Source organism: Rattus norvegicus, chromosome 5, assembly GCF_021556685.1.
Source record: "Rattus norvegicus strain SHRSP/BbbUtx chromosome 5, alternate assembly SHRSP_T2T, whole genome shotgun sequence".
Taxonomy (NCBI): Eukaryota; Metazoa; Chordata; class Mammalia; order Rodentia; family Muridae; genus Rattus; species Rattus norvegicus.
The window spans coordinates 154,504,789-154,526,851 of NC_141538.1; the positions used below are offsets into that span (position 1 = coordinate 154,504,789).

General features: G+C 49.3%; 1 protein-coding gene and 1 long non-coding RNA gene across 4 annotated transcripts in view; one reads left to right on the forward strand and one right to left on the reverse strand.

Annotated features, from left to right (window-relative positions):
* Tcea3 (transcription elongation factor A3) overlaps positions 1-16,398 on the forward strand; it is a 32,553-nt gene extending 16,155 nt beyond the window's left edge. The window contains exons 1-7 of one of the 3 annotated variants that reach the window (XM_087548407.1): positions 52-275; positions 4,122-4,285; positions 4,427-4,482; positions 8,336-8,491; positions 11,634-11,780; positions 15,165-15,236; positions 16,304-16,398. In XM_087548407.1, coding sequence (XP_087404533.1) covers positions 4,258-4,285; positions 4,427-4,482; positions 8,336-8,491; positions 11,634-11,780; positions 15,165-15,236; positions 16,304-16,312 — 468 coding nt within the window. In that variant the 5' untranslated portion in view covers positions 52-275; positions 4,122-4,257 and the 3' untranslated portion in view covers positions 16,313-16,398. Of the gene's footprint in view, positions 1-51; positions 276-4,121; positions 4,286-4,426; positions 4,484-8,335; positions 8,492-11,633; positions 11,781-15,164; positions 15,237-16,303 lie in introns of those variants that run through there. The other 2 variants (NM_001015008.2, XM_087548406.1) reach the window with 2 other exon arrangements.
* Positions 15,849-19,243, reverse strand: LOC148006111 (uncharacterized). Its single transcript, XR_015621249.1, has 2 exons — positions 19,129-19,243; positions 15,849-16,365 (listed from the first exon to the last, which is right to left on the reverse strand). It is a non-coding gene; the product is annotated as an uncharacterized LOC148006111 (long non-coding RNA).
* Positions 19,244-22,063: the final 2,820 nt, after the last annotated feature.

The window sequence follows — 22,063 nt, forward strand, 5'->3', positions numbered from 1 at the left end:
GAAGGATTTCTAAGAGCAGGCACTAGTGCTGAGATCGAGGCTAAGGCTGACACATTTGGGAGCAGAGGGACGGCGCACATAACATGCACCTAATCCCGAGCCTCGCTAACATGCCCTTTCTGGAGTTTGGCAGTCCCTAACGGTATGAGTGTGACTGGATGAAACATAACCCAGTCACAAAATCCAGGCCACCAGGCAGCCTGCTCCTAGCCAAGCTGGAAGGCACAGAGCCAGGGTCCAGAGGGGAAAGTGCTCCAATCAGCTGCGGCTTGCGGGTAAGAGGACTCTTTTCCAGACACAGTGAAATGTGCTGGAAGAACTGGAAAGACAGACAGCCCTTTCCGGTCTGACTCAGCTTCTTTGGACGTTGGATGGATGACCTTAGACGACTCAGTTTCACTCACTGAGACTCGCCGGATTGATCTTGTGGGGTGGAAGTGATTTTGACTTCCCAAGGTCATGGTGAGGATCGGATGGTGAAACGAAAAGCCGGGCATTGCTCTCAACCACACACTGCAAAGGTGGTGTGTGATCATGTGCAGGGATAAGTGGCCCGATACTTTTTACTGGAATCTTCTTAGGTTCTTTTGGTCGTTCCAACAGACCCATAAGATGGGTGCTACGTTATTCCTATTCTACATGTGAAGTATCAGAGGGTAAAGAAACCACCCAAGGTCAAAGTGGGTATACCAGGCTTTGGGGTTTGCCTCGGAAGCCTAGATTTGTGCGCGTGTGTATTCATTACGTGTGTGTGTGTGTGTGTGTGTGTGTGTGTGTGTGTGTGTGTGTGTGCGTGTGTGTGAGAGAGAGAGAGAGAGAGAGAGAGAGAGAGAGAGAGAGATCGGGCACACACACAGAGGTCAGAGGAAACTTTGGGAAACTGCTCTTCTCTTTCCTCTGTGTGGGTTCTAAGATTGAAATCACATCACTTCACAACTCTCCTCATCAGCTGAGCCATCAACACCTGGATTCTTCAGGGACTGGGGGATGAATGAGACCAGCCCTTATTTTGTAGCCCAGGCTGGAACTCATGATCCTCCTGCCTCAGACTCCTGACCACTAGAATCACAGGCATGTGTGGCCACACCCAGCTCACACCCAGCTCTGGAGCTTAGCCCCAAACTCAGTGTAAGCATTCCAAACACGACAGCTGTCATTACTGCCAACTCTAAAACCCTGTGTTGTGGGCTTCCTTGGTGCGAGCCCTGAACCTCATGTTCCCGGCCACACATAGAGGGAACGGGAGAGTGAGCCCCGGTGGGAACAGGAATACTGCTTTTCAGGCCGCCCCGCTCCAGGTGAGCTCCGTCTGCACTCCCTGGTTCTTCGGCCTTTTATGATCGATCAGCTTCTATCATGCATTCGGCAGCCATTTAGCAAGCTAAATAAGGGTACTGTTACGGGAGTAAATGAGCCACTCGGTCTCTGTGTGGACTGTCATTTGAAGAGGGAAGCAGACAATGTTTATAAACACATGAGCGAGTTAATTATAGACTTGGCTAAGTGCTATGCAGTAGGAAAACAGGGCAGAGACTGCCTCCCTGAAGATGTGACCTTTGAGGGGAGGCACAAGGGACAGGTACCGGGAGCTCTGTTTTAAACTCTGGGAAATGCTAGCTCAGTCCTATTCTCAGACAAACTCCTTGGGTGTAGTGGTGCGTGCCTTTTATCCCAGCGCCAGGGAGGCAGAGGCAGGCAGATACATGAGTGCTAGGCCCACCTGGTCTACAAAGTGAGTTCCAGGATAGTTGAGGCTACACAGAGATACCCTGTCTCAAAATAAAAAACAACCCGCAGATTGAGAGAGAGCTCAGCAAACAGGGGTACAGCCTACAGCACTCAGGAGAAGTTGGGCATGGTGGTGTGTGCACATGCATATTAAAATCCCAGTCCCAGAGAGGTCAAAGCAGGAGCATCCCTGGGGATCCTGGACTGGCCAGCCTAGCCTAACCATGGTGTACAAGGTTCTAGCAAGACAGAGTATCTCCAACAATGAGCTGGCTGGCTCTGAGGTTGACTGCATGCATGCACACACACACTCACACGAATACCAACCACAAAAATCAACCAACCAGCTAGCGATGTAGTTCAGTCATTACCTGAATACACTCAAAGCCTAGGCTTAAACCCCAGCACTTCATAAACCAGGCAGGGATGCACTCCTACAGTCTTAGCAGTTGGGAGGCAGAGGCAGGAGGACCAGAGATGTTCAACGCTATCCTTGGCCTGTTGGAGGACAGCTTTGACGATGAGATCTTTTTCCCCCATGTAGTTGCTGCAGTACATGGGGTCACTGTAGGCAAGGGATCAGAGGCAGGGAAGATGCTGACACACAGCCCTGGGCTCTAGTCTTGGTGAATCGTTCCAGGTACAACTCAGAGATGGGATTTTCCAAGTTTGTTTCTTTGTATACACATCGGATGGTAAGGGTATTGACCGCCAGGGACTCCTATGACGATTAAACTAGGAAAATGTTCAAGAAGTGCTTGGCCCAACTCTGGTACTTGGTAGGAGCCAGGCCTCTTAATAGATTGTGAGTACTCAATAGACTGTGAACTCTAGGAGGGAGGGAGATAATCCCACTTGGCTACTTGTTTTTGCCATAGTTTTTGGAGAATAAGGACCTGATAAATGATGGATGAGCGGATGGACAAATGGACAGACAGGCAGATAATATATAAATGTATGAAGTACCCTATAAATACTGGATAGATGATATAAACTTATGTATACAGGGGCAACTAGGCCCAGTACAGAAAAGCTGGCGCCTATCCATTGAGTGCTGCCTGTCCTGAACTGAGTAGAGCGCACTGTTTGCCTGGGAGCCTGGGTACCAGAAGCTCAGAGGCTTGGGCTTGAGTTCCTGTAGGCTCCACATGAGGAGCAGAGGACCAGAGTCACGCTTGGATATTTTAACTCATTTCTTTCTTTCTTTTTGTTTTTTTAGATAGGGTGTTACTCTATAGCCATGGCTGCCTGTGGCTTACTATGTAGACTAGGCTGTCCTTGAACTCACAGAGAGTCACCTGCCTCTGCCTCCCAAGAGCTGGGATTAAAAGGCAAAAGGCATGTTCCACCACACTGGGCCTCAAGCTTGTCTTCAAAACGCATCCATTTCTTTTTTTTTTTTTTTTTTTTTCGGAGCTGGGGACCAAACCCAGGGCCTTGCGCTCGCTAGGCAAGTGCTCTACCGCTGAGCTAAATCCCCAACCCCAACGCATCTATTTCTAAGATGCACTGCACATGTGGGATAAGAATAGTATGGGGGGGGGGTTGGGGATTTAGCTCAGTAGTAGAGCGCTTGCCTAGCAAGCGCAAGGTCCTGGCCGGTCCCCAGCTCCGAAAAAAAGAAAAAAAAAAAAAAAAAAGAATAATATGGGGGAGGGGGGAGATGGCTCAGTGGTTAAGAGCACTGATTGCTCTTCCAGAGGTCCTGAGTTCAAGTCCCAGCAACCACATGGTGGTTCACAACTATCTGTAATGGGATCCAATGTCCTCTTCTGGTGTGTGTGAAGGTAGCTACAGTGAACTCATATATATATATACACATACATATATATATACATATACATATATATGTATATGTATATATATATATAATCATTCTTTTTTCTTATTTTTTTAAAGATTTATTCATTTATGCTATATAAGTACACTGTAGCTGTCTTCAGATACACCAGAAGAGGGCATCGGATCTCTTTACAGATGGTTGTGAGCCACCATGTGGTTGCTGGGAAATTGAACTCATGACCTCTGGAAGAGCATTGGGTGCTCTTAACCACTGAGCCATTTCTCCAGCCCAAAAATAAATCATTCTTTAAGGAAAAAAAATAATAGTATCTGCCTCCTGGAATTATTCTGAGGATTAAATGAGATGATCTTTTTTTTTTTTTTAACTTTTTTTTTCCCTTTTCTTTTTTTCGGAGCTGGGGACCGAACCCAGGGCCTTGCGCTTGCTAGGCAAGCGCTCTAATGAGATGATCTTATGATCGAGAATTACAAGTAGCACTTGCCTCAGAGCTGTGAGAGCTGGAGGAGAGCACCCGCCCCCATGGAAACATCTAGAATGCTGCTCTCCGTTCGATGATGTCAACATGTCTGTTACCGCTTGCCATCCTCAGATCCAACAGCAGCAGATCTAAAGTGGAAACCCCCAAGACCCCCAGCAGCCCCTCAACTCCCACATTCGCCCCCGCTGTCTGTCTCCTGGCCTCCTGCTATCTCACCGGGGACTCTGTCCGGGACAAGTGTGTGGAGATGCTGTCAGCCGCTCTGAAGGCGGAAGGTGAGGGCTTGGGCTGGGGATGAGGGAGGGAGAGACACCGTCTGTTTAGAGTCTCCAGTCCGGGACAGGAATCCCATTGTCAAGAAGTATCCACGGCAAAGTCAGGCGCAGGGCTAATGTCTGTGTCCCGACCTCTTTTAGATGATTTCAAGGACTATGGAGTCAACTGTGACAAGCTGGCCTCAGAAATAGAAGACCATATCCTCATAGCACGTGGGGCTGGGGGTGCCTAAACTGTCTAGTTGTCAGGTATGGGTGCAGCTCTGGGGACAGCTCCCTGCTCTGCCCTTGAACCAGAGCTGAGTGAAGTCGACGTTGCTCTTGGGTCTTGCCCTGCCCATCGGTGGGTTCCCCAGGTTCATCTGTTTGCAGGCGAGGAGGCACCGGAAGCTCAGGGAGGCGCTGTCACCCACCAAAGCTTCTGCAGCTAATCCTGCCCTGATCTGCACGATCAGAGTGCAGCCTGCTTCACACATTACATCTCCCTCCCTCCCTCCCTCCCTCCCTCCCTCCCTCCCTCCCTCCCTCCCTCTCTCCCTCCCTCTGATGCTCCTGAACTATACTTTCTGATGCCATTAGGCAGGCACCATGCCAGGCAACGGACATTTCTTGACTGTCTTTTTTTTTTTTTTTTTTTTTTTTTTTTTTTTCGGAGCTGGGGACCGAACCCAGGACCTTGCGCTTGCTAACTTCTTGACTGTCTTAATGCCCCCAGCCACCCCTCCGGAGCCTGTTGGGTGTTCTCATGGTCTATTCAGGGAAACTAAAGCTAGGGATGACAAGGTATCAGAGCTGGACTGAAGGCCTTGGTATATGGTTTTATGTATTAAAAAAGTACATTTTAAAAAATAGAATCTCACTATGTAGCCATGGCTTGCCCGAACCCACTCTCTCTATGTAGACTAGGCTAGTCTCAAACTCACAGAGATCCTCTGCCTCAGGTGCTGGTGTCGAAGGGGCACGTCGACACGCCTGTCCGTTCTGTGTATTTATGCTTCTTGTGAACGCTACCTTCTGTGAACTCAGCCTATTTCACCTCCTGATTCTTTTTCACCTTTGGGGGAGTGGGTATTGGTCTTCTGAGACAGGGTTTCTCTGTGTAGCCCTGGCTGTCCTGGAACTCTCTCTGTGCAGACCAGGATGGCCTCGGACTCAGAGATTCTTTGCCTACCCCCTCTCTCAGTACTGGGACTAAAGGTGTACACCACCACCCCTCGCCTCCTGATTTTCATCGCCCTGTGGAGATCATGGAGGTGACTTCCTGTAGTGACATTCTACTATGATAGAAAGTGTGGTTTGTGGGGAAAATAGTTGCTGGATGGATGTGTTGCATTCTCTCACCCGAGACAGAGGTTTGCATGTCTAAGTTGGAGAGTGGAAGGAGGGTGGTGATGGGGAAGCTCCAGGAGAAAGGATTCTCAGTGTCCCATGAGATGTTTGACTGGGTCTGCCTGGGAGGCCAGGCACCAAACATTAGGCAGCCAACCAGCCTGTTTCTGTCTCCTGGCTGAAGCCCCCCTTAGTCCCCCAGCATATCCGCTGGAAGTCTGTGTTAACCCCTGTTCGCCAGCCGTAACTCAACACATTTTGCACTTCCCAGTCTTTCAGTAAATGCATTCTTACCATTTTCTGTCAATTCAGGAACCCAGAGTTTTGGGGTCTCAGGATGTCATCCCCAATTTCTCCAGAACACCCAGTGGCTTCTAAGCCCAGTTTGAAACAAAGTGGGTGACCCAGTGCCTAATCCCCTTCTGTCTTTTTTCCTCATTTGCTTCCTTCCTGGTCTGCTATGAGAGGAACTGAAGCTACAGCGAGCTGCTTAGCTTTTTATCCTAGTGGCGGGGAGGATGAACACGGGGTTTGTATGTTCTGTGTCCCTCAAAGGTCTGTGCTCTGTGGAGTGACCCTGACCTGACATGGTGTGGGGTGAGACTTAGGTGTGACCTCTGACGGGTCCCCAGAGTCCGAGGACTGCTCCTCCTGATCTACCCCTATGATATATGCAGAATGAATCGGAGAGAAGCCGCTGTCTTCAAGCAGCCTCTCAGATTCACAGGTTCATACTACGGAAGTTCTGAAGAGCAGTTTCGAACTCATAGCTTAGGTCCGCACTTCTTTGTGGCTTATTCTTTTTAAAAAAATTACATATACATAATATGTATAATATATATGATGTATTTAATATGTGTGTGTGTGTGTGTGTGTGTGTGTGTGTGTGACACTGTCACTGTCTTCAGACACACCAGAAGAGGGCATCGGATCCCATTACAGATGGTTGTGAGCCACCATGTGGTTGCTGGGAATTGAACTCAGGACCTCTGGAAGAGCAGTCAGTGCTCTTAACCACCACCACCACCCCCTACATATTCTTTTTTGTTGTTGTTTTGTTTTTTTCAAGACAAGACTTCTCCGTGTAGCCCTGGCTATTTTGGAACTCACTCTCTGAGCTGGCCTTGAACTTGGAGATCTGCTGCCTCTGCCTTCCAGGTGCTGGGACTAAAGGCATGCGCCATCACCGTCTGACTATTTTCATACTCGGATTGTACAGATGACATTAAAACAATAACGGGGGGTTGGGGATTTAGCTCAGTGGTAGAGCGCTTGACTAGGAAGTACAAGGCCCTGGGTTCGGTCCCCAGCTCCGAAAAAAAGAAAAAGAAAAAAAAAAAAAGACTAAAAAAACAAAAACCGGGACGAAAGCCAGGTCTCCACCTCCTTCCCACCGGTTCCCGAAAACCGGCTGCTCTGCTCTGGGCATTGCCCTGGTCTCTCTTGGCTATGCCTTTTCCCAACAATGACTTTGACTTTCTGCCTTTGCCTGGCTCAGGAGACCAAGAAAACAAGGCTGATCTGCCCAGCCCTGCCCTTTGTCCTGAGATGGGCAGGGGAAGGATCTGGGCTGCTGGGCTTGGACAGAAGTAACTACAGTCCATGGCCAGGGTGGCTTCCTGCCTGTGAGTGAACAGAGCATTGTTAGGAGGAGGAGACCTGATTTGCAGCCCTGCCCCTAGTAGGACTCTGTGCTCTCATCCGAGCAGGGACCTGACCCCTGTCTAAGCCTTGCTTCCTCGTCTACTTGTGGGAGAAGTAACTGGTCAGCCATTCCCAGAGTGGAGCCCTGGGATGAAGGGCCGTGCCTAAGAGGGAGGGAGACTGCTGAGCGGACTCCTGGGGGGAGGCTAGGGATGTAGCTTGGTTGGTAGAGCGCTTGCCTACCCTTCTAGCACTCAGGAAATGAACGTAAGAGAAGCAGAAGTTTAAGGTCATCCTCAGCTACATAGAGAAGTCTTGGCTACCCTAGGCTACAAGAGACGCTGTCTCAAAAGAAACCAGAGGTGGTGAGGAAAACACAGGACGGCTCACTGGATTTGTCATTCAGTTCGTTCTGCTCTTTGGTCTTTTGAGGCAGGCTCTTGGTAACCCTGGCTGGTCTGGAACGCACTCTGTAGACCAGGCTGGCCTCGAACTCCATCTGCCTGCCTCTGCCTCCCCAGTGCTGAGGTAGCCAATGGTTTGCTTTTGTACTTCTCAGGGCCTGAAACATGTGGCTCTTGACCCTTTCCTTTGACAGTTGGTCTCCAACTCTGGAGTCCTTTCAAGCTAGAGGTTACCCTCATTTTTCTCTTGTTAGCAGTCCTGAACATGGAAGGAACACTTGATATGTTTCATACCCCATACTAGTTCCCGGGGTGTGATGGTACACTAGGCCTCCTAACAATCCCAGTTTATTTTGGTGGTGGTGGCGTGTGTGTGTGTGTGTGTGCGTGCGTGTGTGAAGAAGGGAGAAGGGAACTGAAGCACAGAGGCATGTGACTCACCTGAACTCCAGTGAGAGACTCTGACAGACTAGCATGCCTAATCCCGAGTCCCTGATACCTGGCTGCAGTCTGTCCTCTTCCTGGAGGCCCTTCCTGTCTCTGACACTGGGCTGACCCGCGTTTAAAGCAGATGCCCACCGAGCAGAGGCCACAGAGATGACCCCTGACCCCGGTACAGACTCCCCTTCCCCATGCTCCTCTGAGGACGGCACGGTGGCCCTTGACCCAGACACATATCTACCAAGAACTCAAGAGCACGGACATGAAGTACCGGAACCGTGTGCGCAGCCGCATCAGCAACCTGAAGGACCCCAGGAACCCGGGCCTGAGGCGGAACGTGCTCAGCGGGACCATCTCCCCAGAGCTCATTGCCAAGATGACAGCCGAGGTGAGGAGGATCTGAGGGCAGAGGGTGTGACTCCGGGAGAGTCTCTCTGTGAGAGACCCAGTTCCTCTCTCACAAGTGCAGTTATGTAACGGGCCATGAGACCCTCACTGGACAGACAGCCATTTGACCTACTTATTTCAAACACCACATCTTGGGAAGATCTTTGACACATCCTCAGGTGTGGTCTGCTTCTAGGGCTACCAGGGGGACTCCCTGTCAGTCCGCAAATGTTGGAGGAATGAATACACCCAGAGAAGGGGAGAGGAAAGGCGTGGAGGTCCTAAAGACTGCGGGGCTCAGGGTGCTTTGCTGGTCCAGAGTGGGGTTATTCTGTGCATGATGTATAGAATGAGAATCTGGGATGTGTGTGCGTGGTATATGTGGTATGTGGAATGTATGTGGTGTGTGTGATGAGTGCACAGATAGGACTTTAGTGTGTGGGTGTGACGTACAGCTTTGTATGGTGTAGGTGAAGTGTGGAGCGTTCGTGTGTGTGATATGTAGTGTGCATATTACTCCAAGTGTGAGCTGACATGAGTATGTGATTAATCTGAATGTGTGATTAGTGTGTGGTTAGTGTGTAATGTGTGATTAGTGTGTGGTTAGTGTGTGGTTACTGTGTGGTTAGTGTGGAGTTAGTGTGTGGTTAGTGTGTGATGTGTGGTTAGTGTGTGGTTAGTAAGTGGTTAGTGTGTGGTTAGTGTGGAGTTAGTGTGTGATATGTGGTTAGTGTGGTGCTATGTGGTTAGTGTGTGATGTGTGGTTAGTGTGTGGTTAGGGTGGAGTTAGTGTGTGATGTGTGGTTGGTGTGTGATGTGTGTTTAGTGTGTGTAGGGAGTGGTTAATGTACGTGTATGCTTAGCGTAGTCTGTAGTATGTGGATAATATGTATGTGGATTGCACTAGAGTGTTGTCAGTATATAGTATAAAGTTAGTATATATGTGGTTAATGTGTGTTTCTGTGTTTAGTGTGTGATTTGTGGTGTGTGGTCTGTGGTTAGTGTGTGGTTACTGTGGATATGGAGTGTTTAGTGTGCAGTCTATGGTAATGAGTGTGGTTAGTGTGTGGTGTGGAGTAAGTGTGTGGTATGGAGTTAGTATGGAGTTGGTGTGTGGTTAGTGTGTGGTATGGAGTTAGTGTGGAGTAAGTGTGTGGTTAGTGTGTGGTGTGGAGTTAGTGTGTGGTTAGTGTGTGGTGTGGAGTTAGTGTGTGGTTGGTGTGTGGTGTGGAGTTAGTGTGTGGTTGGTGTGTGGTGTGGAGTTAGTGTGTGGTTGGTGTGTGGTGTGGAGTTAGTGTGTGGTTGGTGTGTGGTGTGGAGTTAGTGTGTGGTTGGTGTGTGGTGTGGAGTTAGTGTGTGGTTGGTGTGTGGTGTGGAGTTAGTGTGTGGTTGGTGTGTGGTGTGGAGTTAGTGTGTGGTTGGTGTGTGGTGTGGAGTTAGTGTGTGGTTGGTGTGTGGTGTGGAGTTAGTTAGTGTGTGGTTGGTGTGTGGTGTGGAGTTAGTTAGTGTGTGGTTGGTGTGTGGTGTGGAGTTAGTTAGTGTGTGGTTGGTATGTGGTATGGAGTTAGTGTGTGGTTGGTATGTGGTATGGAGTTAGTGTGTGGTTGGTGTGTGGTGTGGAGTTAGTGTGTGGTTGGTGTGTGGTATGGAGTTAGTGTGGAGTAAGTGTGTGGTTAGTGTATGATATGGAGTTAGTGTGGGGTTAGCGTGTGGTTAGTGTGTGATGTGGAGTTACTGTGGGGTTAGCATGTGGTTAGTGGTCTGTGGGACATGTAATTACTGTGGGTGGTGTATAGTTAATGAATGTGAGTGTCTGAACGGCACACACATGCTGCGTGGAGCAGTACAGAATGCTGTTACGGTCCAGGGACTTGCAGTTCTGAGGGAAGAGCTCACTACTTGCCCCAAGCACTCCAGAGAGTGGGATTAGGATAAACAGGGAACCCGACTCCCAGGAACGAACCACGCATCAAAGCTACCATGCTGTTCACTCACTTTTGCTTATTTGTGGAGGGAGCACAGGGCATGTGTGGAGGTCAGAGGACAACTTATGGGGCTTTACACACACCAGACAGATGCTCTACCAACTTTGAAACGTCCCCAGCAAGGCCCTAACGGCTGTGAATGACAGCATAGCCCAGAGGTAGAAATTGTAACTTATCTTTGCAATGTCTTAGTCAGTCCAGGATGCTACAGTAAAAACAAACAAACAAACAAACAAACAAACAAACCCAGAAAACTGTAAACCCAGCACTTGGGAGGTGGAAACAGGAGAATCAGGAGTTCAAGGTCAGCCTGGGCTGCACAACAAACCCAAGCACAGTGTGTGATACAAGATATTCTGTCTCAAATAAATGAGAAAAGTAATGATTAGCCGAAACTAAGCCCCCTTCAAATGAGCCTTGGCTACACCCTGATCTACAAACCACTCATAACTTCTGCTGCCTCCACGCCCTGTGTCTGCCCAGTCACTTTGGCAGAGGCTTGAAGAGGTTCAGTGAACAGGGGTCAGATAGATAAAGGAAGGGCTGGATGCAGTTGATGCCGTATCTCCAGAAGGAGCATGGACCACTGTGCTCCTGGGACACTGTCTGAGGTGTCTATCCACGAGTATTCAGACCTCTGAGCCTTGTTACTGCAGGGTCCAGCTGGGTGGTGCAGCCAGCAGGTCATGGTTTCCAGAGCTATGGTTGCCACCAACAGACAGGACTAGAGAACATTTATAGCTGGAGCAGGCGCTGGGTTGAAGTCCAGACTGGGACACGGGTGAGCAGTGGCCAAATCAGCTGCTGGGACAACTAGTTTGATTCAGGCAAAGGCCTGGCAGGCAGCATGAGCACCGTGCTGAAGGAACGTTTTCCTAGTACTAATTCCGGCTACGAGCACCCGCTGCTGTCCTACGCACACCCAGATGACCTTGACCCAGCTAGAACTCCCAGATTGGACCTTCCAGCTGGGATGGAGAGGAGACTCCTCCAGGACAGGCCTTTTCCCAGATCTGTTGGAACCAGGGGGGAGTCTAACCTCTCCTCCATCTCTATGTTCTTGACCTAGTATGGTACCTCCTACACACACACACACACACACACACACACACACACACACACACACACACACATGCCAACAGACTCATTTCTCTGCAGGAAATGGCCAGTGACGAGCTGAGGGAGCTGAGGAACGCCATGACTCAAGAGGCCATCCGCGAGCACCAGATGGCCAAGACAGGCGGTACCACCACTGACCTCTTGCGGTGTAGCAAGTGCAAGAAGAAGAATTGTACCTATAACCAGGTGGGCAGAGGTGGGGTGGGGGAGGGGCCACAGCAGGGGGAGGGGAGGTGGGGTGGAGGGGGGACATAGTAGGGGCAGGAGAGGGAGAGGGGCCGGTTCACAGCAGATGGACGGGGAGGTGGGGTGAAGTAGGCAGGGCCACAGCAGGAGGAGGTAGGGTGGAGTGGGGCGGGGCTACAGCAGGGGGAGGTAGGGTGGAGTGGGGCGGGGCCACAGCAGGGGGAGGTAGGGTGGAGTGGGGCGGGGCCACAGCAGCGGGAGGGAAAAGACTCCCGGGAGGTATTTGAAAGGAATAGGAAGTACTACTCCCTTCAGGCCACAAGTGGAGGGCAAGCTTGGAAAAGCCACCAGCGTGTTGCTTCTGGGAAGCGTTCAGATTGTGGAATCAGCTTCTGGGTATCCATGGGGCAGAGCCCATGTGTTCTGTCTGTCCTGAAGTGAGAGCGAACCCTAAACCCTAGCTGTGCTTGGTCCTCCTTACACACCGCTGGGCACAGACTTCAGGAGAGTCACAGAAGTTGGAAGGAAGCATAGCCATGTGACACCTAGCTCCTCCTTAAAAACGCTGGGAAATCAGAGCCAAACCTTTCTTTTCATTTACCCTTACTTGGCGATTTTGAGGAAGGTCCTTGAATTTACTTCAAAACTAAGGCTACCCTGGAATTTCTGATCTTCTTGCCACGGGGGTGGGATTTCATATGTGCACCACCATGATTGGCTTTTGGGTTCCAACCTTTCTGAGGTCGGTGTTGTCCAGTCAGCTTGTTCAGTGATGACTAAGGGGATTCCTGAAGTGACGATATCCAGGAGCCTAGCAGAGTGTGATAGGAATAGGGGACCTTTTCCTAAGCTCCAAGAATGGCCTATGGCTAGTTATGTCGTTGGAGTACCAATATCTTGAGTTCTAGCTCATATTTAGTGATTTTAGAACTCTATTTCTCTGTCTGCTCAGCAAGCAAGATTCATTAAGAGTAACCAGGCTGGTAGCCCCTGTCTGTGTTAGGGTACAAATCTCGGCTCGAGTCCCTGCAAACCACACCAAATCAACATGGTTCCACGTGGAAAGGTTTAATGAGAGAAGAAGACTAGAAGAGGAGAGGAGTATTGGCCGGCTATGAGCATGTGGAGGGAAGGGAGGAGGGGAATGGGGAGAGAAGGGACAGAGGGGGAAAGATCTAGAGGAAAGAGCAAGCGAAGAGAGTAAGAGAAAGGAGGGGCAAGCAGCTCCTTTTATAGTAAGTCAGGCAAACCTGGCTGTTGCCAGGTAACTGTGGGGGTGGAGCTTAGACAGAATGCCAACAGTCACTGCCTACAAGCTTGAGGATTAGGATTAGCCTGGGCTACATAGGGAAACCTGTCTGAAAGGGGGGAAAACGGGATTGAGAGGTGGCTCAGGGGTTAAAGAGAGCTTACTGCTCTAGCAGAGGCCAGACCCCAGCTCCCAGATAGGATGGTCCACAGATGCTGTAACTCCAGCTCCAGGGATTTGATGCCTCCCACTGGACTTAGTGGGCACTTGTATACCCACACACACACACACACTCACTCACACACACATCTTTTTAAAACAGTTAGAGTTGGGAGTGTGGCTCTGTTGGTAGATCAGTGGGAGGCAAGGGGGTGGGATACATAAAACAATGGGTTTGGGCTGGAGAGATGGCTCAGTGGTTAAGAGCCCCGACTGCTCTTCCAGAGGTCCTGAGTTCAATTCCCAGCATCCACATGGTGGCTCACAACCATCTGTAAAGAGATCCGATGCCCTCTTCTGGTGTATCTGAAGACAGCTACAGTGTACTTATATATAATAAATGAATAAATCTAAAAAAAAAAAAAAAAAAACAATGGGTTTGGGGGGTTGGAGAGATGGCTCAGTGGTTAGGGGCACTGGCTGATCTTCCAGAGGTCCTGAGTTCAAATCCCAGCAATCATATGATGTCTCACAACCATCTGTAATGCTATCCGATGCCCTCTTCTGGTGTGTCTGAAGACATGACAGTGTACTCATATACATAAAATAAATAAATCCTTTAAAGGAAAAAAAAAACCCAGTGGATTTGATGCCCAGCACCAGAGACCAGAAGTGAGGATTCACGTTAATCCTAGCACTGGAGAGGCAGAGGGAGTGGGCTAACAAGATGGCTCATTAGGTAAAGGTGCTTGGTGCCAAACCTGATGACTCAGAAGTGAGGGAGAGAACCAGCTCCTGCACATTGTCTTGTCATCCACATATGCCATGACCTATGCAGTCACATACATACACGCAGAACCAAATGTAATCAAAATTGTTTAAAGAGAGGGAGAAGGATCAGAAATTCGAGGTTATTTTTGGATATACCATCAGTTCAAGGACAACCTGAGATACTTCAGACTCTGTCACGGAAATGGGGAGGGAATATCAGGACCACTTTACCTTTAGCACCCTGTGGCTACAGGAGAGATACAGTTGTCTGTCTTGTTTTCTGGAAAGTTCTTTGGAAGGATTCCAGTTCTGGACTTGGAATACATCTGTGCAAGCCCCAGTGCTCGCCCAGGCCCATTATAGGCATTCGCTTGGGATTGCCCTTCAGAAGTGAGCTCTCTTACTAGCAGAGTTGAGTCTCCCCAAGAAAGCCCATTGCTCTCTCTCCTTATCTCTGCTGTGTGGTGACAAGGCTGTGTGCTATGCTGTGCCCTCCTGATGGACAGCTAGAGTCATGCTCCAGCAGAGGGCTCCTCCCCAACAGATCCAAGTAGACATCACCAGGGTTAGCTTTAGAGACTCAGAAGACAGCTGGGAACTCCAGGGCCTTGTGGTGGGAAGCCCATGTTGCTGAACCTGAATGACTGACGTGCTTGGGGGTGGGTGTCGAGGATGGGAAAACACAGCGTAACCCACCCCAGTGATCTGTGAGCCTCCTTTCCTCTCTGGGTTTCAGCCTCTTGTAGGATGACTATAGACAAGGTGATTTCCCAGACACCTCCGACTTGGACAGATATGTCAGATACAGTGTGTTCAGGAGCTAAGTCTGGGAAGGCTTCTTGTAAGAGGTCAGGCTTTGAACGAGGGAAGAGAAACCAGTTCGGAAGAGTCAACAAGAATGCACCTGCCAGGGGCTGGGGATTTAGCTCAGTGGTAGAGCGCTTACCTACGAAGCGCAAGGCCCTGGGTTCGGTCCCCAGCTCCGAAAAAAAGAACCAAAAAAAAAAAAAAAAAAAAAAAAAAAGAATGCACCTGCCAAAGCCAGGTCGAGCCAGTAGGATTCTGAGTGAGTTGACAGTGACCAAAGGAAAAGAGGTTATTGAATATGAATATCATGGCCAACCTGCTTCTAAAGACAGTGGGAGCCACAGCAGGCCCTGGAGCAGGGGCGGAATGACCTCGTGAATGATTCTTCTCTCCGTTAGGTGCAGACACGCAGTGCTGATGAGCCCATGACCACCTTTGTCTTATGCAATGAATGTGGGAATCGCTGGAAGGTCTGTATCCTCGTATCTCTCTCCCCACCATCCACAGATGCTGCCCTACATAAGAAGTAGCCCACAGGCAGGAAGAGGGCCCATGCTAGCAGGCAGAAGGCTTACCAGCCTACAGAGTCAGCCTGTAGACTGTGACAGAGGCAGGTAGTTGCTGGGGAGGGAGAGGAGAGAGTGTTAGGCAAGGCAGCAGCTGGGATGGGTGGCAGCTCAGTCTATTACAGGGTGGGCAAGGCTGTGTATCAGTTGACTGTGGATAGGCATGGCTCTCTGGGGACCAGAGAGGGAGGAATTGCACTGAGAGTTTAGACTGGGCCTCTACTGAATGCTTTCACAGAAGCTATTGCTCTTGACCTGGCCACACAGGGATAACACGGGGAGACTGAGCTCTATCACGGTAGAGAGGCCTTTTTTTTCTCTTGGGAAGCCCTGGAAAAGCCGTTTACTCCTCCGTGCTGTGAGCCTGGCACCAGAACTCACAGCAGAAACAACAGAATCCCTTCTGGGTCCTGCTTGCTGGGGAGATATAGCTCAATCCTAGAGCATGTTCTGATATGTATAAAATCCTGGGTTTGATTCCTAGTGAAACACACACACACACATACACACACACACTAAATTATAAACAGGTAATTTAAGAAGAACATGAAAAAGATACTGGGTGAAATGGGTTTAAACATATTCCCACAGCCCAGCCCAGCCCAGCCCAGTTCAGGAATGATGACTGCTACGGAAAAGGACATTCTGTGTGCTGTGTGCCTGCTGGAAAGGCAGGGTCCAAGGGAGGTTGCCTCTTGTCTTCTGACAGCATCACTAAGGTCCACTGCCATGTGGGAGAGCTAAAGTCCAAGAGGTCTGGGACAATCATGGTATTTTTGTTCTGAGATGAGGTTTCTCGGTGTAGCCCCAACTCCTTACACAGACCAGGCTGACGTCAAACTCACAGAGATCCACCTGCCTCTGCCTCAAGTGTTAGGATAAAAGGCGTGCACCACCCCGCCTGGCTGAATCCACCTTCTTGTCCATAAGGCTCAAAGAGACCTCTTACGCCGCTGTCTTTGGTTTTACAGTTCTGCTGACTGAACCACCTGCCAGGAGAGGAAGACGGAGCAGGAAGCACAGACCCCATGACCTGGAACAAAATAAAAGTTCAAAAGATGGAAAATGCTGAGCCCTGGATGAGGCTAGGAATTAGAGGAGGTGGCGGGCGGGCAGGGGTTCTTTGTGCCAATTATTAATCAGTCATGCAAAATGATTGGCTTATAGTGGGGGGAATCCTATCTGGGGCATGGTACCCAGAGTCTTTATCGACAGACCTACACAGGTCAGCCTCAGATTGGAGGAGCCTTGTCCTGGCAGTGGCCTGGCAGATTTTTTAGTTCCTTCTCCCCTACTGGAAAATAGCAGATTGGGGTTAGGGGTATATAGCTCAGTGGTAAGTGCAGGTCTCAATCCCTGGCATAGAGCAGAGGGGAAGAGGAGAAAGGAAGGGAGGAAGGAAGGGAGGGAAGGAGGGAGGGAGGGAGGGAGGGAGGGAGGGAGGGAGGGAGGTGGGGAGAAATACCAAGCTAGGCATGGTGCTGTTTGCTTGTGATTCCAGTGACTTGGGAGGCTAAAGAGGATCGCCAGAGTCTGAGGGTTCAAAGTCAGCTCCACACTATAATGAGACTTGGTCTCTCTTTTTTTTTTTTTTTTTTTTTTTTTTTTCGGAGCTGGGGACCGAACCCAGGGCCTTGCGCTTGCTAGGCAACCGCTCTACCACTGAGCTAAATCCCCAACCCCTGAACTTCTGATCTTCTTGCTTCCACTCTCCAATACTTGGGATTAGAGGCCTGTGTCACCGTGGCCAGCTGATGTAGTACCGGGAAAGCCCTCTACGAACCCAGCTACACCCCCAGCTCAAAGCTCTTTCCTTTAAACAAAACAGAAAATGTTGGGACTGGAGAGATGGCTTGGCGGTGAAGAACACCCATCGCTCTTATAGAAGACCTGGCTTCAGTTGCCAGCACCCATCTAGTGCCTCACAACTATCCAGTTCAGGGGATCCAGGGCCCTCTTTCTGATCTCCAAGAACACCAGGCACACCTCTGGTATGTGTATGCTCACAAAGGCAAAACACTGAGAGAAATAAAATAAATCTAGACGGAAAAGAATCCACGTGTGGCGGTACACATATGGAATCCCAGTGCTGTGGAGGTAGATGTAGGATAGATAGCTCTAAGTTTGAGGCCAGCTTGATCTGCACGGTGAATCTTAGCACTGCACACCCACAGGGTAGCTGTGCGATTTGGCTTCTGCAGATAGAAATCTCCCAGATGCTGTACCCTGTTCGTCGCTCACTGCAAGGCCTTTGAGGACTCTGGATCATTCTAGGCAGGAATAGATCTAGCATGCAGATAGGATTACAGCAATGCCCATGACGACTTCTAACGCCCTTGAGGGTCCCGAGCTTCAGCGCCTGCCTAGACTCAGCGTGTTCCTCACAGCTCTCTGTAGACTGAGTTTCCAAGAAGTGTGTGGAACACATTAGCTTTGTTGAACTTCTCCCAGGTCGACATCGGCTTGCACTTTTTGTTTGTTTGTTTGGGGTGGGTGGTGGTTCTTTAAGATGGGGTTTCTTTGGGTAGCCTTGGCTGTCCTAGAACTCACTCTGTAGACCAGGCTAGCCTGGAACTCACAGAGATCCACCTGCCTCTGCCTTCCCAGTGCTGAGATTAAAGGCATGCACCACCATTACCCAGCCAGCTTGCTGTTCATGCTGAGGAAAACTTTAGGCAAAGCTAGAAGCTTCTGGAAACACCCTCAATGCAGCTATGGTGGTTTAGTCACTGATTGTCCCTGGCCTTCTGACAGCTCCAGACTGAGCCTCCTAGACTGTGTCCTAGCACAGACGCAACACAGAAGGCTGTGACTCCTAGAAATTTGAATGTGTCACCCTGTACCAAACTATAAACATGTCAGCAGTGAGCTCCTGCTTCCTGGGGTGACTGCAGGGGCTTCAGAGTTTCTATCTGTCCTGTTCACCCATGGGATGACTGTGGGGAGCTACTGTCTTCTGGGGACCATCCCCTATTGCCACCTATCATGGACCTCCCCCCAAAAGATGGAGCCTGTTAACAGTCTGGATACAGAAATCTGCCCCAGGGTGCTGCTGGCAAGGTGGCTCAGTGAGGAAGGGTACTATCTGTCAAACCTATATGATTTGCTTATAAAAAGATAAAGAGAGGGGGGATTATGTTCTATGGGGGTCTGGGGAAGGGGGTGCCTCAGTGGGTCCATGCTAAGGCATCCCTTCCCCCTGAGGGAACAGCCACATGGCGGTATAGTATAGAATAGAGTTTATTCAGGGCATGGGGAGGGGAGTAAAGAGGGTGGAAGGGCAGAGAGTAGGGAAGAGTAGAGAAGGAGAGGAGTGGAGTAGAGGCTGGCCATGAGCACGTGGAGAGAAGGGAGGAGAGGAATGGGGAGAGAGGGGACAGAGGGGCAAGAGGGTAAGAGCAAGAGAGTGAAGAGGGGGCAAGCAGCCACTTTTATAGTGAGTTGGGCATACCTGGCTATTGCCAGGTAACCATGGGGCTGGAGCTTAGACAGAATGCTAACGCTACAGCCCAAGTTCATCCTCAGGATCCACACAGAGACTGTGGACTCTCACAGATTTTCTTCTGATCTCCATATGACTGCCATGGGACAGGCACTTCCCCTAAGCACATACATACACATAATAAAGGGAGGGGAGAGGGAGGCAGGCAGGCAGGCAGACTTGATAAAGCCTTACCCTGGGGTTGGGGATTTAGCTCAGTGGTAGAGCGCTTGCCTAGCAAGTGCAAGGCCCTGGGTTCGGTCCCCAGCTCCGAAAAAAAAAAAAAAGAAAAAAAAGAAAAAGATAAAGCCTTACCCTGTCAAGTTTGAGAGTCCTGGGGAAAGACTGAAGAGTCCTGGGGAAAGACACAGCTCCTAAAGGCAGAACAGGACAGACGTCCCTGTCTGCCTCCTGTCACAGTTACCACGCTGGGACACCCAGAGCTGGGCTCCACCCTCAGCCCTGCTTTCCAGCAGGTCTCTGCCTGGCAGGACTCCACACCAGATGGTGATGTGTGCCATTTCTGAGGCACAAATGTCCCCCACAGAGGTGCCGAGATGCCACTTAGAAACCTAGGCACTTCTTAAAGTTTACCTTGGGGTTGACCTTGGAGGTCATGTTGAGATCCAGTTTTTGATCCAGTCAGCCTCAGGTAGGGCTGAGAGTTTTTGTTCCAGCAAGTGCCAATGCTTCTGGCCGTTGGCCACAGTCAAGCAGGAAGGGATCTGATGCCAGATTTCTCTCTAGATGGTTTAATTCCCCATCGCTTCTCACCATTTGCTAAGAGCAAATGTACACGATTCATCATCTAAATGTTCAGAGACCAAAGGAACAGCATGGCAGCGCCCACTGCCAATCTAATGGCGTTAGGTTGGTGAGGGTTGCTTTAGTACGTATGCTTTTCCTTCTAGACAGGGTTTCTCTGGGTAGCCCTGGCTGTCCTGGAACTCACTGTGTAGACCAGGCAGGCCTCAAACTCAGAGATCCACCTGTCTCTAGCTCCTGAGTGCTGGGATCAAATGTGTGCACCACCACCCGGCTAGAGTGGGTTTTTTTAAAATTTTACATTTTTTTCCTACCTGTACATACTGAACTAGAATGAATTTTTAAAAGGTAAGGCTCTCTATATCCTTTTTTTTTTTTTTTTTTTGGTTCTTTTTTTTCGGAGCTGGGGACCGAACCCAGGGCCTTGCGCTTCCTAGGTAAGCGCTCTACCACTGAGCTAAATCCCCAGCCCCTATATCCTTTATAAAACAAAATTTCCAGACAGAATTAAACTTGAGTTTTCAGTATTTTATAGCAGGAGTTAAAGCGGTAGCGTTTTACCTTGAAAATGTCACAGGTGGGGCTGGAGAGATGGCACAGTGGTTAGAAGCATTGACTGCTCTTCCAGAAGTCCTGAGTTCAATTCCCAGCCCCCACACAGCAGCTCATAACTAACTCCAGGGAATCTAACACCCTTACACAGACATAAATGCAGGCAAAATGCCAATATGTATAAGAGCGAAAATTAGATTAAAACAGAAAGAAAATGTCACAGATAATCGCACATTTATTTATTCATTTGTTCTTACTGAGTGTGTGCAGGGTGCACACTATGCCACAATGTGGGGATGAAGGGCATCCTGTGAGAGCTGGCTCTTGGTTCTCTTTGTGGAAGTCCAGGGGACCAAACTAGGTCCTCAGGCTTGGTGGCAAGCACCTTGTCTACTGAGCCTCTCGCCCAGCACATGGGTGAGTGTTTTAGACACTCTTTTTTTTTTTTTTTTTTTTTTTTTCTTTTTTTCGGAGCTGGGGACTGAACCCAGGGCCTTGCGCTTCCTAGGCAAGCGCTCTACCACTGAGCCAAATCCCCAGCCCCGGGTGAGTGTTTTAAAGAGTCATCCTGGAAAGACTTCCAATGTCAGACCCTAAGTGTCTTATGCGCCGTAAGCACAGGGAATAGCATCTTTGATCTTCATCATCTGAAACTTTACTGTTGACAAAGTCGATGAATCAGAGTCAACACTGAAGGAACAAGCCGACGCCAGTCCACCTGTAGCATGGCACACGTGTTCCCACAAAGAACACAGAGAGCAAATAGTCCCTACCAGTGTGTCTTCCTGTCCCCACCCGGATCCATTCAATTCATGCCTTCAATGGCACGGCCTGGAAACAGCTTTGCCAGGTCACAGGCATGCCTGTGCCAGAGTCTCTTGCTCTGCCACCCCCTATTTGAAGGCGGTCATTCCCCCCCCCCCATCCATTCAGCAGGGCTTAGAGGTCCTGCAGGGCTGGCTTTGACCTCACCTCTGCACTTTTTAACACAGCCACACTGGCCTCTCAGATCTTTATGGTCTATTGGGTTAGGTCTTAACTCCATGGCTTTCCTTATCTCAAAGACTCAGGGTTCAAGCCTTAGCAAATTAACATTAACATCAACCATTTGGAGAAGGCAAGATTGTTTCTCCAAAGGAGAAAGAGGACAAGTTTGGATGATATGAAATAGAAGACATGTTTTGGGAGTTTGAGGAAAAGATCTCAATAAAAGCCCATTAAATAACCTACAATTCAGACTAAAGAGCTGGCTCAGCAGTTAAGAGCACTGACTGCTCTTCCAGAGGTCCTGAGTTCAATTCCCAGCAACCACATGGTGGCTCACAACCATCTGTAATGGGATCCGATGCCCTCTTCTGAAGAAATAAATAAATCTTAAAATAAAAGAAGAAAAATAATTTTTTAAATATTTATTTTTATGTATGTGAGTACACTGTCACTGTCTTCAGACACCAGAAAAAGCATTGAAACCCATTACAGATGGTTGTGAGCCACCATGTGGTTGCTGGGAATTGAATTCAGGACCTCTGGAAGAGCAGTCAGTGCTCTTAACCACTGAGCCCTAAAGATATTTCTTTAAAAAAAAAAAACAAAAATCTACAACTAATTTTAAGGTTAAGGACACCTGGGCTGTGGACAGCTCACTCGATAGAATGTTGCCTTACACACATGAGGCTCTTGGTTGTCCAATTCTGGACACTGGCAGGGTTTGGGAGTGTGGTAGGCATCTAAGATATGGTATAAGAGTCTTTATTTTTATTTATTGTGTGTCAGAGAGAGAGAGACTAGCATACAGTAACCCTGGTGGGCTTCTAACTTGCTACAAAGTGACCTTGACTTGCTGAATCTCCTACCTCACCTCCCCAATTAGCTCGGATTACACATGTGCAGTAGCATACGCAGTTCATGTGATCTCAGGATCAGGCCAGGGCCT